At 44.7% G+C, this 14,586-nt stretch overlaps 8 protein-coding genes across 8 annotated transcripts in view; 4 read left to right on the top strand and 4 right to left on the bottom strand.

The window, feature by feature from the left end:
- Positions 1–747: 747 nt before the first annotated feature.
- PHALS_00836 (uncharacterized protein) lies at positions 748–1,104 on the top strand (the record flags this gene model as incomplete). Its single annotated transcript, XM_024730578.1, has 1 exon — positions 748–1,104. One exon carries the CDS (start codon positions 748–750, stop codon positions 1,102–1,104), a length of 357 nt encoding a protein of 118 aa, XP_024580842.1.
- Positions 1,105–1,549: 445 nt separating this feature from the next.
- Positions 1,550–3,991, bottom strand: PHALS_00835 (camk protein kinase; the record flags this gene model as incomplete). The annotated part of the gene is made up of 14 exons (XM_024730577.1): positions 1,550–1,732; positions 1,791–1,830; positions 1,899–2,000; positions 2,075–2,307; positions 2,411–2,487; positions 2,558–2,654; positions 2,732–2,807; positions 2,870–2,937; positions 2,999–3,068; positions 3,135–3,217; positions 3,286–3,420; positions 3,485–3,544; positions 3,600–3,643; positions 3,706–3,991. 14 exons carry the CDS (start codon positions 3,989–3,991, stop codon positions 1,550–1,552), a joined length of 1,554 nt encoding a protein of 517 aa, XP_024580841.1.
- A 126-nt stretch (positions 3,992–4,117) lies between these two features.
- On the bottom strand, positions 4,118–6,709 carry PHALS_00834 (conserved hypothetical protein; the record flags this gene model as incomplete). The annotated part of the gene is made up of 1 exon (XM_024730576.1): positions 4,118–6,709. One exon carries the CDS (start codon positions 6,707–6,709, stop codon positions 4,118–4,120), a length of 2,592 nt encoding a protein of 863 aa, XP_024580840.1.
- On the top strand, positions 6,709–7,501 carry PHALS_15245 (uncharacterized protein). Its single transcript, XM_024730575.2, has one exon. It carries the CDS (start codon positions 7,023–7,025, stop codon positions 7,491–7,493), a length of 471 nt encoding a protein of 156 aa, XP_024580839.1. The 5' UTR covers positions 6,709–7,022; the 3' UTR covers positions 7,494–7,501.
- Positions 7,502–7,506: 5 nt separating this feature from the next.
- On the bottom strand, positions 7,507–9,521 carry PHALS_00833 (luminal-binding protein; the record flags this gene model as incomplete). The annotated part of the gene is made up of 2 exons (XM_024730574.1): positions 7,507–7,550; positions 7,607–9,521. The coding sequence occupies 2 exons, from the start codon at positions 9,519–9,521 to the stop codon at positions 7,507–7,509; spliced, it is 1,959 nt and encodes a 652-aa protein (XP_024580838.1).
- An 837-nt stretch (positions 9,522–10,358) lies between these two features.
- Positions 10,359–11,315, top strand: PHALS_00832 (metallo-beta-lactamase family protein; the record flags this gene model as incomplete). The annotated part of the gene is made up of 1 exon (XM_024730573.1): positions 10,359–11,315. The coding sequence occupies one exon, from the start codon at positions 10,359–10,361 to the stop codon at positions 11,313–11,315; it is 957 nt and encodes a 318-aa protein (XP_024580837.1).
- Positions 11,316–11,782: 467 nt separating this feature from the next.
- Positions 11,783–14,065, bottom strand: PHALS_00831 (conserved oligomeric golgi complex subunit; the record flags this gene model as incomplete). Its single annotated transcript, XM_024730572.1, has 8 exons — positions 11,783–11,787; positions 11,886–12,156; positions 12,216–12,843; positions 12,913–12,992; positions 13,053–13,130; positions 13,197–13,601; positions 13,693–13,836; positions 13,901–14,065. 8 exons carry the CDS (start codon positions 14,063–14,065, stop codon positions 11,783–11,785), a joined length of 1,776 nt encoding a protein of 591 aa, XP_024580836.1.
- A 451-nt stretch (positions 14,066–14,516) lies between these two features.
- PHALS_00830 (uncharacterized protein) overlaps positions 14,517–14,586 on the top strand; it is a gene marked incomplete at both ends in the record, with an annotated part of 215 nt that continues 145 nt past the window's right edge. The window contains one exon of the mRNA XM_024730571.1: positions 14,517–14,564. Within this exon, the coding sequence (XP_024580835.1) occupies positions 14,517–14,564 (48 nt within the window). The remainder of the gene's footprint in view (positions 14,565–14,586) is intronic.

Genomic DNA, 14,586 nt, shown 5'->3' with positions numbered 1-14,586 from the left:
ACACCACAGCTCCCTTGGGAGAGTGACGGGTCACTCTCATGTAACCCCGTTACATTAACTATGCTACATTTAAGCGAAAGAGCTACGGCAGCCCCGCTTCGATTTTAGTAAGTCCCGTGTCCGGCACCAAAGGTGCGTTCGCATATTGGCACTTACGAGTGACTGATCTTCAAAAGCTCTGGCGTGGCTTCTGACGTCTTTGTCTTCCGATCGATCCACGGCTCTTGGCGCTCATGCCAGGCCATTCTTAGGATGGATCGTATAATCTGGGTGTAAGCTCTCAAAATTGTATTAAAATACTTAACAGAATCTTCGATACATTAAAGACTACTCCGTCGCGGGACGAACGAATGTAGTATCTGACCTCGTATCTACTTGCCTCCGCCTAATCCTTTCTAATTCCAGCCGTAGCGCGCTGTACGATTATCCCAAATGTATATAGGTTTTTTATGGCTTCACATAGCCGTCTACGCTGATCTCAACGGCCGAAAAACCTGACCCATATCTTCAACACCAAGCTTCAAAGAGGGTGAGAATCTCTCAGAGCGCCATGAGGTTAATTGAATCTCATTTTCTAGCAAACGACCGACCTACTAGAATTGACATGTCACTGTGAGGGTGTTTACCGCTTGCCCTAAAGAGCATACAGTTCGTCAACTTTTGGTATCTAATACCAGCGAATACCACAATGCTGCTCTGGTTACTTAGCTACGTTGGTATTCATACGACTCCATTATTGTCAATATAATGACCCTCGCGGATCAAAGGTTATATTTTTCGTTTAACACGGCACTCACCGCAGCCTCGAATCAGGGAAAGCGTACGATGAAGTCCTATGGGCGAGCCGAACCACCTTCAGGAATTGGGCATCTGTTGTCAACTTGGGTACAGGACAATAAATTAGCTTATGAAATGGTTCCGGGAGATGGCGAAGCTGGTGGCCTGGGACCTGATAGCGGTTACGTAGATATTCACATGCTACGAATAAGCTATGCCTCCACAAAGACCAAACCTTGTGTCGATGGAAGCACTACCACCTTTCACAGAGCTCGATTAATCGAGATTGCTTTTGTGAAGCATTTAGTGAGTCTACTAGAGAGATAAAGAAGGTCACGGATTCGTCCCTGCACAAAGCAGAGCAACGGTTTGTTGTGTTGGCGACGTCTAAGCTACCAGTACTTTCCATAAAATGGTGTAATGTGGACGTGTTCTTTGTCCATCCACATCTGCTTTAGATCACTCCTTTCTTACAGATTATGAGCCTGAAGGGGCCTCAAGCGACGAATTTGTGGCGCCTCACCGGTACCGAAGACCCGCGTGAGCGCTGCCCACGATAGTAGGCTCCTCCTTTGCTTTATGATAAGGGGCCGACTACGATGGTGTAATGCTTGAATGCACGTGGTTTGAGAAAAAGGAAAGCAATTGACAGGTCGACTGTATACATGGGCAATATAGGATGATTGGATCCTTCATCGTTCTCGCACTACTGATAATACGGTGTTTCAGCTATGCAATCCAGGAATTCATTCATATTGACAAAATATTAACATTATTTCTGATGTTGCATCAAGGCGCAAAACTCATCAAAGTCAATTTTTCCGTCATCGTTACTGTCGGCTGCTTGGATGATCTTGTAAACTTCTTCAATGCTCATGTGTTTGTTCCCAAGTATATGAAGAATGTGTTTGAGTTCGCTGCTGGTTATATGTCCGTCGTGATTTACATCGAAAATCTTGAGAGTGAGATATATTAAAAAAGTGAGCGAAGCCAAATCAAGAAAAAAAGCGTACATTGAAGGCTGTTTTGAGATCTCCATTGGACAACTCCCCGCTGCAATGGCAAAAAAGCGCAAATGAGGCCAAGAAAGGAGTAATCTCACATATGATATACGCCTATACCGACGAAGTAACCGCTGGTTCATCATGCTCACAAACTCAGTAAATTGAATTCTTCCGTCACCGTCAGTATCTGCTTGGCGCATGATGCTATCAATCTCGGAGCTGCGAATGATAAGAATTCATGTATGAGATGATACGTTAACCTTATTATAATTAATTCATATTATATACTGAACCTTGAAAGCTGCTGTCCCAGTGCTTGCAACATGCCCTTCAGCTCATCCCGGTCAATGCAGCCAGACTCATCTTTGTCAAAAAGAGCAAATGTTTCTTTAAAGGTATCTTTATTCACGGTCGCATTACCGCAGGAAGTCAGATGCTTCTCGTCACTATCATCCGTTATACCAAGCTTTGCATGATTCACGCCCATGACGACCGCCAATATATTGGCACGAAGTTGTTGCAAGCGCTGATATGCTTGAAGCCTTTGAGTATAAGCACTATCGAGGGGTTTTGTTGACGTGGAGATGCCACTCAACCATGAATGTTGTAGTGCTTCCTTAGCCGTTAACCGCCTGATTGGGTCGGTATGTAGTAGTTAAGAAATCCTTCGCTCCTGCAGTGAGACTTGTATACCATTTGTTTTCCACTACACGCAACCAGTTCATCATATCGATCTTATACGGTTTAGTTAACGTGGCGTCGAAGACGAGACTCACCATCGTAGTTTCCATGAGCTATCTCCTTAACAATTTCAGCGTCTGACTTGTCTCCCCGTGGGTCGAACGGATGGACTCCAGTAAGTGTGATGTAAGCCTGAAAGGAATTTAACGCGATTAGGTATGCATCTTTAACAATTATAAACATAGGCAAAGCATATAATCACGTCGTACGAGAACACCAAAGGCCCACATGTCGACACTGAAGTCCTGAGGCTGAAGCGAAACAATTTCGGGGGCCCAATACGCGCTACACAAGAAACCATACTATTAGCGTGTAGACGTAAAATATTGCGTAATGGTGGAGGTTACACTGTGCCATTCGGAAAGTGATCAACAATCTTCTCTCCCTTTTGTTGTCGTCTGCTCGACCCAAAGTCCTACACCAAACAATGTCTATCATCTCTTTTAACATCAGGCTGCATAAAGATACTTTCATACCGCAATTTTCACATTGGCCTTGGTAGATTGATCTGACAGCAATACATTCTCGGGCTTGAGATCACAATGACTGAAGCATGAAAACGAAAACGGTATCACAAGTACACATCATCATTTATCAACCACAATGTCTTACCAAACACCGCGGGAGTGCACATAGTCTAATGCCAGACAAACATCATGCAGCAAGTGTGCGGCATCTTGCTCAGAAACGGAGCCCTAGCAGAAAGTGGCGTCAGACACACATGTATATTCAATTATACGTCCTTCAAAGCTATACTCTGTACCATATTGACGATAAAGTCGAAGAGCTCTCCTCCTTCAACCAAATCCGTTAACATAATTGTTTCATTCTCGAGATATAAAACATCCCGCAACGACACAATGTTCGGGTGCGTGCCGAGATGACGCAAAATATTAATCTAGATGCGGGTAAGTCGCTTCAACACATTTTGCAAGCTCCATCAAGTCGATAAAATGCGGTACCTCGGCTTGAATCGATTCCATTGATGAGCTCTTAGAATCAAAGATTTTTGCAGCTAACGTCTAGGTAGTCATCATGCGTAATGTCAACCTTATAGTCTAAAATTGTTCGATCAACCTGTTTGGTCTTCGTGTCAATGGCCAGACGCACGATTGAGAAACCTACGCTTAGTAACAAATCTGAGCAAAGTCTCCTGAATGACACCCAATATCGTTTATCGTACCTCCTCGACCAAGCTCCTTTGAAAGTGCATACTGTCCTCGCTTTTCGATATTTGGGTTCATCCACCAGTGGTCATCACTCGATTTGAACTCGACGTTGCTGCTGGATGCGTCTAGCTTCATGTAGATCGCTACCCCAAATAACGTCGCTGCTGCCACATACCCTGTCCATCCAGTTTTATCACCGTACAGAATTACTGCTCGCTTGTACGTTGGCTGACGATGTACTACAAGCGGAGCCACTTTGTCAAGCACCGAAGCACGAGTAAGGCACTTGGGTAGATGCATTTGATAATGATAAAAGGTTTATTGAAGTGGTGTTTAAGTGATTAAGTAACATAATGTTGAAGCTAGATGATGTCAAAATCACAAGTGCTTTTCTGTAGTAACATCATATTAAAGTTAAGTCTCACATTAATGACGCGGCGTGTATGGGTTTACCTCCTCCTCAAACAGGTCGGAAGCGAGCTTTGAAAGCACATGCATAGCTGTGAGATTTTCGAGAGGAATCTTTTCGCAACGTGTGGTATTCATCAAACATAAGCAAGCGACGACGGTGCCGTCAGGTGACTTAATTGGGAACCCGGCAAAGAGCTGCACGTCAACGTTACGCACGAGTCTTGGATTTGATAGCTGGGGGTCACATGCAGGGTCTTTGATTACAAACGGTTTGCCGCTTTTTATGAGAGAGAGTGGACAAATTGCCATATATTTCTCAGCAAATTGACTTGGCGCTCCATAACATCCAACGATGCGCTGAGCTTGGGAGCTGTGGGCACCATTGAACGCTACAATGTACGCGATTGAACATTGCATTCGGACGGCTGCAACTTCGCATATTGAGTCCAAAGCTGCCGAGTCGAGACCATCATCTAAATCTAGTTCCGTCTCTAGATTGGTGGTTGTAGTCCATGGTCTTGGTGCGATGGAGTTCTCATTGAAGGTCGAAGAAGGAAAGCATTGACCACTTGTATAACAACGCCGACGCTGCGTCCCGAACTGGATGTCATGATAATAATTCGATCGGATACGAGATATGTCTTCACTTCGGTTCTCAAATGCAGTGTCTTCGCTGACCGTGATATTCGATAGGTGCAGTCGTGCCTCTATATATTTGTCCATCATTTTTTCGTCAGGGTTATGAGAAGGAGACAATGACATTGGAGATTTGAAGGTCGAAGATGTACAAGCTGACGTAGATTCGGATGTGACCTGTTTCAGTATTTGACGTACAGTTTCAAGTGCACGTGCTCGAGTGCGCGGATTCTTTGAAAAAAGTGCGTCAGCCAGTTGTCGTCCAGATGTGGATGAGAAAGAGGTTGACGTTGTGACAGCACTGCTACTACGGTCTGGCCTGTGCAATTGTGCTTCAATAGAAGCCTGAGAAATTAGTGTTTGTTGCGCTGTAAGTGAGTTGCGTGAGCAGTCGGTATAGTTCAGCGAAGCGTCGTAAGAAGCGGTCGAGGGATTCACATCTGCTGCATCACGTTCTTGGTCATGTTTGTTGGTCTTGCCCTCTCCGACTGAGATCTTGGAGAACGAAGCGTGTAAAAGCGGGTTCTCTTGCTTAAACACGCTAGCGTCCACACTGGCTACACAAGCAAAGCAAACACGATTTCGACGAACTTTACGTGCGAATGGTTCAACCTCGACTTTTCGTGAGCACTCACGGCAAACTCCCTTAGCACAGAGTTGACAGAAACGTTGATAGCGCATCAGTCCAAAGTGCTTCAGACATACGCTGCATTTCGTATCTTCAGCTGTGTTTCGGTTTACAGGAGTCTGAAAGAATGGTTGGTTACCCAATCGTCGACGCCGCACGAGTTGCTCGAACGTGGTTGTTGCTGTCGCGAGAAGATTCACAACGTATTTAGCCTCTGCATTGGCTTTCGATCGCTTGCAGTGCCGTTGACAAGTCACTGGATCACCATTGCTAGGATTTCCTTTCACCCAAAATTTTGATCGCGTTTGAGATTTATCTGATATTTGTGGACTGTGAACATACGCTGTCATGACAATTCGCGTCTGATGACCGCTTAAGTCGCTGTACGTGCTCCTGAGGTGATATCCAACAGCAATATGGTCCAAATTTCCCCGGATTACCTGTTCTGAAGCACGTTGGTCTCTACAACCAGTGAGTTTGTCGTGCATGGGCTTAGGTAACGTTTTCATGGTGTAAAAGGCTTCATTTGAGTCAGGGCAGAGTTGCGAATACGCTGCAAAGCAAAGACGCTGGCGACGACTTGTCCGCGTGGCTGCTGTTATTGGATTAAGTGAGCGGCGTGGGCGCAATACGACGGAATGCAGTGCAATCCATCCTGGTTGCGAGAGATCATTTAAGTCTTCGTCATCTACGCAGAACATGCTGTTGTTATCGTATTCCATCGAGCGATTCTTGTGGAATTCACGAGAGATTAAAAGATCGCCGTTTCTATACTTTCTTGCACCAAAAAGAGCACTCATACTAGCATCGAACTGTAGCGTCTCGCGGCTGAAAAGCATGGTCATTGCCTCGTTCAGTTGACAGTTGAGTGTAACGTGAGCTGAAACCGCGTACGAGATATCTAAATCACTAGACGGCCATTGAAGTAGCTCTTGTGTTCGATTTTCAGATTGCGTGTGGCCTCCTAGAAGGGCATCGCAGGTACTACCTGACTCTCGTGACTCAATCATAGAGTGACGAATGTCAGCAACTCGTGATGATCCACGAAACCAGTTTGAGCTGTCGATGTTTTTGATTTGTGGGAGCTTAGCACGATCGAATTCGCAGATCTCGACACCATATAGCTTCCTGTTGATGACCCAACATGGTAATTGCTGCTTTCGGCGCGACGATGGTGCATGCCAGACGCTGCTGCTGCGTAGCATGTCCTTGCGGTGTTCTAGAACAGATCGAAGCTTGGGTACGACACTTGCTGCTAAAGTAAAAATTTCCCGATCAGTCACAAGTGTATTAATGGACGAGGGAGTCAGCAGGACATTCCGAGCTGAGTTTGACGAGACCATGCTATTGTCGCTGCTTTCGAAATCGTAGCTACGGATGCTGCTTCGACAACTGCTGCTTGGATAGCTGTCCGTCATTCTGACTACTGGTCTGTATATGAACCCAAGCAGAAATGTGTTGATGTGAACAATTGTGATTGAGAAATGAGGTGGATGGTAAAAGCAACCGAGCCTAATGTTTGGCGTAGCTACATACGAGCTCAAACAAGACTTTTTCGACGACACTGGATGCCTGGTGCTTTCGCTGGCTTGATGCACTGATTTGACCGAGTGTTTGACTGAATAAAAGGTCACTCTCTTCTCGATTGGAGACAAAATGGTCCCCAGAGATGCTATGACGAAGCCTTTGCAGCTGTATCATTTTGCCATTCATCGCGATGTTGTTCGTCTTGGGTCAAAGCCTTTGACACTGTATGTACTGAAGAACTGCAACATCTGTAATTACAGTTGCCTCTTCCCTTTGAAGCTTCACTTCTTGTCCACTGGCAATTCCCTCCATCGCCAAATTGTTGATTCGGATGCTGAAACCATGCGCGTCATGTGTGGCAGCGAAAGAGACGAAATTTGGTTGCGCTCTTCAGTAGAAATTATCACCTTAATTTCAAGCACGTCACGACCCGGATCTCGTCCAACACATTTCACAAGTCGTATCATCGTCAGCGATCGCAGAAGTGAGGGAAAGTATGTTGAAGTTGATAAGCTTTACCGGCTAGAAAAAAGGGTGCATGCGGTTCGAACGCTAAAGAATTATTATTCACAAATTTCAGAAAAATCACCTTGTAATTAAGATATAACGGAGACTACAAACTGTCATAATGCATTCCGCGATCCAGGCGGTGCTCGTCTACAACTCGTCGTGTTCGTCGTCATCGTCGTCATCATCATCACCATCAGGAGCACCACCGCTTTGGTACACTTTAGACATGATGGGGTTGACAAGCTTCTCGACTTCCTTCTGTTTCGCTTCATAGTCCTCCTTGTCGGCTTCCTGGTTGTCCTCAAGCCAGTCCATGGCGTCCTGTACGGCATTCAAGACAGTATCCTTGTCGTCATCATTGAGCTTGTCTTCTAATTTCTCCTCAACATTATTCTTCAAGCTGTATAGGTATCCCTCCAGGGCGTTGCGGCCATCGATACGGTCCTTAACCTTTTTGTCCTCGTCGGCAAACTCGGCAGCTTCCTGGACCATTCGATCGATCTCCTCCTGGGAGAGACGTCCCTTCTCGGCAGTGATCGTAATCGTCTCCGCCTTGCCTGTTCCCTTGTCCTCAGCAGACACTTGCAAAATGCCGTTGGCATCAATCTCGAACGTTACCTCAATCTGAGGAACACCACGCGGAGCAGGTGGCAATCCAGTGAGCTCGAACTTGCCCAGAAGACGGTTGTCCTTAGTCATAGCACGCTCACCTTCAAACACCTGAATGAGTACAGCGGGTTGATTGTCCTGGTACGTTGAAAACGTTTGCGACTTTTTGGTGGGAATGACAGTGTTACGGTTGATCAGCTTGGTCATGACACCACCAACAGTTTCAATACCCTGTGAAAGAGGCACCACATCAATCAAAAGCACGTCCTTAGTCAAGTCATCCTGTTCACCCCCAAGGATACCGCCCTGTACGGCAGCGCCATACGCAACCGCTTCATCGGGGTTTACACCACGCGATGGTTCCTTGCCGTTGAAGTAATCCTTGATCAACTGCTGCACCTTCGGGATACGAGTAGATCCTCCAACAAGTACAATCTCGTCAACCTCCGATTTCTTTAGGTCAGCGTCCTTCATTACTTTCTCAACAGGTCCAAGAGTCTTCTTAAACAAATCTTCATTGAGTTTCTCAAAACGAGCACGACTTAAAGATTCGGTAAAGTCCTCGCCATCGAGAAGCGACTCAATCTCAAGACGGGCTTGAGCTTGGGCAGACAATGCACGCTTCACGCGTTCAGCCTCACGACGCAACTTCTGCAGGGCACGCTTGTCAGAAGAAATATCGATGTTCTTGTCCTTCTTCCACTTCTTGATAAAGTATTGCATTATACGCTGATCAAAGTCTTCACCGCCCAAGTGAGTATCACCGTTAGTGGCAAGCACCTCAAACACACCGCCATCGATTGCCAGAAGAGTAACATCAAAAGTACCACCACCCAAATCAAACACTAAAACGTTTTTCTCGCCTTGCGCCTTCTTGTCAATACCGTAAGCAATGGCAGCAGCTGTAGGCTCGTTAATAATACGCTGAACCGTGAGACCAGCGATCGTACCAGCGTCTTTAGTGGCCTGGCGTTGGGCATCATTAAAGTAGGCAGGCACTGTCACCACAGCGTCAAACACTTCACGGCCGATGTAGCCTTCGGAAATCTGTTTCATCTTTGAAAGAACCATAGCCGAAACTTCCTCAGGTGCAAATTGACGCTTTTCACCCTTGATCACCACCTGGATAAAAGGCTTCCCATCCTTGTTAACAAGCTCATAAGGCAAGAGCTTCTTGTCAGCTTGCACGGACTTATCATTGTACTTACGACCAATAAGTCGCTTGACATCGAACAACGTTTTTTCTGGGTTGATCGTAGCCTGATTCTTAGCACCATCACCAATCAGACGCTCATCGTTTGAATCCCACGCAACGTATGAAGGCGTGATACGGTTACCCTGATCATTAGGAATGATCTCCACCTTCTGATCCTTGTAAATACCCACACAAGAGTAAGTCGTACCAAGATCAATACCAATTACGGGGCCACGTGGACCCTTCGAGTCTTCAGCTACCGCAGAGTTGGCACAAGCTGCCGCCGCAATAAGAATTATCTTCGAAAGATTCATCTTTCTTTCTGTGTGTTTAACTGCGAAAGTGATAATGATTTACTGGACGCGTATATTAAAGATCCTGGTGCAAGCTCCAATACAAAATTTAAGAGATGAATCGTGCTTACGTGGCTAAAATGGGTTTCTAGAAGACGGGTCTTCTAGAAGCCGACATACTGCAGAGTTGTAAGGACTATACTATAGCTAAGTGAGCGGCTGCCACGCGTCATTATTGCCTGCTTAAGTGCGAAGAACCACTTGAACATTACAAACAAATGAGTAGGCGGACCATTTATCTGCATGTCGATGCCCGACGTCTTGCGAGATAAGCAGATACGACATGATGGCAGTGACGAGATAGTTTGAATCGCATTTAGTTGGACACAACTTATCACGTGACATTTGCGATTTGCAATTGCTCATGTCAACACTTCTCCTTAGTACAATAGCTAAATTAGCTTCATTCCTTACTTAAAGCAAGATACTTTTGTAGGAAACTTAACTAATGGATGACGTATGTTTAATTTGATGCTTTGAAGCCATGCTACCGACGTCCAGCTGTTCGGAAATTTAAAGCGCACTTACACATTCGCAAACAAAGCGTTGACTGATGGTTACATCAGGTATTGGACTTAACAAATAAATTGCGGATCTAAGATCACCATTTTGCCACCACTACACAAGCGAAGTGGATGTACTCATGATATAAAATTAATCACTCAAAGTTTGTTATTGTTGACACATCGTCCACGTGAAAAGCTTCTATCTTTTTATCCTAAAACCATCAATCTCTGAACGTAATCGCAAGGTTATGTAACGTACATTATTCCACCTAAGAAATAGTCATCTCATGCAATGGAAGTGGTCGTTCTCGGTTGCGGGCCATCGTCATCGGTGCCGTCCATGCGCTGCGTGTTGAGTAGAACGTGTGGCGTGTGCAACGAAGCGCATGCCAATCCGGACTCTAAAAATCGTCGACTTAATCCAAGTTTGCTTGTGCGGAATATCAAAGCCGATAAGAATGTCCTTATTGATTGTGGTAAAACTTTTCGTGAGGCAGCATTGCGGATATTTCCTCAAGTTGGCATCTCAGCAGTTCACTCGATTGTGCTAACGCATGATCACGCCGACGCTCTGTTAGGAATAGACGACCTGCGTGAGGTACAGGCCACTGTGGATACCATCGATCCAGTAAGTAAGGAAGTGTTGAAGGTCCCTTCAATAGCGATGAAAGTGCATTGCAGTGAAGTCACGGGTCGCGAAGTTATTGCAAAATTCCCATATTTGATCTCTGATGAAAGTTCACCATCGGCTTCAGATAAAGGGCCAAAGCCATTTCGATGGACTGCGAAGCTTCAAATTGAGGCTTTCACTCCTTGGAAGCCATTCGAGGCTTGTGGCATCACTTTTTTCCCGTTCCCGGTCATTCATGGTACTGGATACACGTCGTTTGGATTCGAATTTGGACTCGAGGTAGGTGCAAGATTCGTCTACATTTCCGATGTGAGTGAGATTCCAGAAGAAACAAGAAAGTTCCTAAACGATACAAGCAAACCTCCCGTTGATGTTTTGCTGATTGACGCACTTTATATTGACAAGTATCACAGCACGCACATGAATCTACAAAAGGTGATGGATGAAATTGCGACTTTCAAGCCAAAACGTACTTTGCTGACAGGAATGAGTCATGACTTCGACTACCACATACACAGTATTGAGCTGCCGAAACTGGGCAACGAGAAAGGTCTAAACATCGAAATGACCTACGATGGACTGCGTATAGCATTTTTGCTGCCAAATGATATAGTCTAACGATGTGCTGCTTACCATCAAAATATCAGCCTGAAAAGCCCTACGACACCGGTGGTCTCGAGTCCAAGACCACCTTTGTCCATCAATCAGCTGCTTAGGTATTTATGGATGCTACTGAGCTGCCTGCAATTGTGTATCTTGCAAAAAAATCACTATTAACGAAACTCATTCGACCTGTAAGAGTACTTTTTTGGCTTTCAATATTTTTGAGGTGCATTTTTCTGGCTTAATTTCATTATTGAATCATAGCAGATGCCCGCACAAGCAGATCAAAGCCTCGAGACGTTTGCACTTCATTTTGGGTAGTAAGTATTAGTACCTGACTTAATGCTTCATTGTAAATTGTGTGACAACAATAAATTTTAGATTCAAAGAACCTCATAAACGCATAGCTACTTACAGAAGTTAAGTCTTGACAGGCTGTTGCAGGACAGGGTTAGAATGGTCGGCGAAGCTGAGAATGATCATCATGCTTAATATATCACAAAAGTAGAGGTAAGCACAGTGTCACTTATTGCTGAGAATGACAATTGTACAGACCCAATACTGCATCTACTGAGAATCACTTACGCAGATGCGTCTTCTTCTCACTCGCATCAACAGTAATATTTGTGTCCACAGATGTCGTCTCTGACAAATCTGCTTTTGCATGTACCACATCGTTCGTTGCGATCTCATCAGACGGCATTTCGAATAGCAATCCATTTTCACGCATAATCTCATCGAAAACTTTGACTTCGTTGGCGAAAGCATGTGCAGCACTGAGTGCAGTAGCCGACGGCGCCGGAAAAAGGCGGTTGAAGCATTTGATTAAGTAAGGAACGAGCTCGGCACGAACAATCTGGATAGTTTCAAAGCCAATTTTAGCTAAAGCTATCGACAAATTCAAAAGTATCGAACCTCATTCATTGCGCGAATCGACTGTGTAAGCGCTGCTGCCTTTGCATGTTTGGTTGTTAGATTTGCGTCTTCTAACTTACTTTCGTCAGTTGTGAAGTGCAATTTCAGCTTGTTCTCTTCAACAAACTCGGCAATTGTAAGTAATACAGTACCAATAGCGCTTTGGTACTTTTTGTATAGACGATTCTGTAATGACAGAATCGCACACAGTCGTAATTTGTTCAAAGATGACAGCAGCGAGTTTGTGAACCCTGCCAATAGTGGGAATGCCATAAGACATCGTGGTGGTGCATAATCTTCCTCTTTGGAGATTGCTGTCGGACGGGAGGCGAAAGGAAAGGTGCTTTCGTTTGCCTTTTCAGGTGAACGATACGATGCGATGACGATGGGCGTTTTCGAATGTAGCGTGGATGAGGACGCTACAAGCGAGTGCGCTTTTAAATTATTTCGAAACTCGTAGCAAGCGGACCGCCAGTACTCTGTCATCAGACTCAGCACGTGATCCTCGAAATACACAACAAGCACAGCTCGAAAGTCAAGACCAACACGGCCGAGTGATCCCCCGAAGAATAAACTTTGCTCGAGAATCGTAGCGATGGAACTAAAGTCATCAACCTTTGGTATTTGCCTACACATAATTGTCAAAAATCAATCAATTGGTGTAGTAAGAAGTGTTGACATTCAAGCAAGTGCACACTTCATCAGAATGTGAATAAAATTTGCGACTGTCGTTGTTGCCCAGCGGCACAGCGAAGGATCGACTTTGCCATCTACATTCTAAACCAAAACACGGAGTCCATGTTGACCAATAAAGTTAATGAAAAAAAATTGACATACCTCGCTACCAAAGATTGCCGAGTACTGAGTGATCATGTCAAACCAGCTTGTCCGCTTGATATCAATCACTTGAATGATCTACACCCACGAAAAATGACGCAGGGAATATGAGCTAGACACAATTGAAGAAGACAGTGTACCCACATATTGGTAAGGGTCCGAATATGAAAGGCCATCACTTAAGGATGACAACCACACATTTCGGCAAGCAAGGAACTCTTCCTTCAATTGTCTCTCATACTCCAACGACCCCACGGCTGCATATTCATCAATTAATGCGTCAAGACGTCGAATATACCCCACGATGCGAACACATAGCGCAAGTTGCAAATCCTCGCGCAGCTTTTGCAACAATCTTTCACGAAGAGTGCCGGTCATTTCTGCCACCTCGCGCACCAAGCAGTCAATAACAATATTGCGCTGCATCTCTTCGTTTTCATGAGTTTGAAATGTGTCCCTGACAAGTTTAATCACATCTAACGCCGAGTCAAAGAGTTCGTTATGAATACACGCTTCCAGTAGCTGCGGGATTTCCAAAAGCTCTGTCAGCTTAAAATTATCAGTAATCAGTGAAGTTAATTTATTTAGAATCTCTATTGTATCTTGGCGTTGTTATGTAAAAATTGACAATCAATCGTACCTGCAAATAATTTTCGAATACGAATTGAATTTCGCCGTGCTTGGCCACGACGTCCGCTACCTCCTCTTGAAACTTGGAGTAGAACTTCTGAAGCTCGGGTATAGCTGCTTCAATTTTAGTTGTCTCTTCCTTGAGCTTGGCCAGCTGATAAAAAATTAATCAGCAATTATTGTATGGAATCATAACGTTTGGTGAAAGATACACGCACGTCATCCTTGACAATAGCGGCACATTGATTACTCTGAATGAAAACGTGATAGTTTTTGAGAACAAGGTTACGTAGCTGCTCCGCTGTGTTGTCTGCTTGTATCTGTAGTCGCCATGGCTCTTTCTTCAGCTCTTCTAGCGAGCATGTGTTAAGGATATTCTGCATACGCGGTCAGTAATATTAAAAATTTGGAAAATATTTCTACCAGGAAATATGTGATATGTCAGATTGAATCAATTTAAAGATTTTGACATTAAGCAATCTAAATATACGTACAAGCGAGCTTGGCTCGAAATTTATTAATGATTTTGCTTAAAACTATTTCTTATACTAATGATTGCTTAAATATCCTGGATATTGACGTAGCTGCATAGTTTGCATTTGGTGATTTTGTTAATTACATATTTACATATATTGCATGCGACAATATAGTGAGCATTATTTGGCGCAGGTGCTGGCTGAGTTATTATTAAGACCTTAGTGCAGTGCGGAAGGAGCGTCGCAAGCCATGGTCGCTTAATTGATCGACTTCAGCCACAGAGGCGACGCTGAAGGGAAAAACAATCTCACAAAAGGCTCTTCGCTGTAATATTTTGACCTCTGAGCTCAGTGCCCGATGGGACTCGCAAGCTCACCATATTCGCGCCATTCGAGTTTCACTGCGGTCGGTCACTTGTGTTGTAACG

This window comes from Plasmopara halstedii (assembly GCF_900000015.1).
Source record: "Plasmopara halstedii genome assembly, contig: Scaffold_1211, whole genome shotgun sequence".
Lineage (NCBI taxonomy): Eukaryota > Oomycota > Peronosporomycetes > Peronosporales > Peronosporaceae > Plasmopara > Plasmopara halstedii.
The sequence above is the reverse complement of the archived record's forward strand: the minus strand, read 5'-3'. Positions and strand labels throughout refer to the sequence as shown.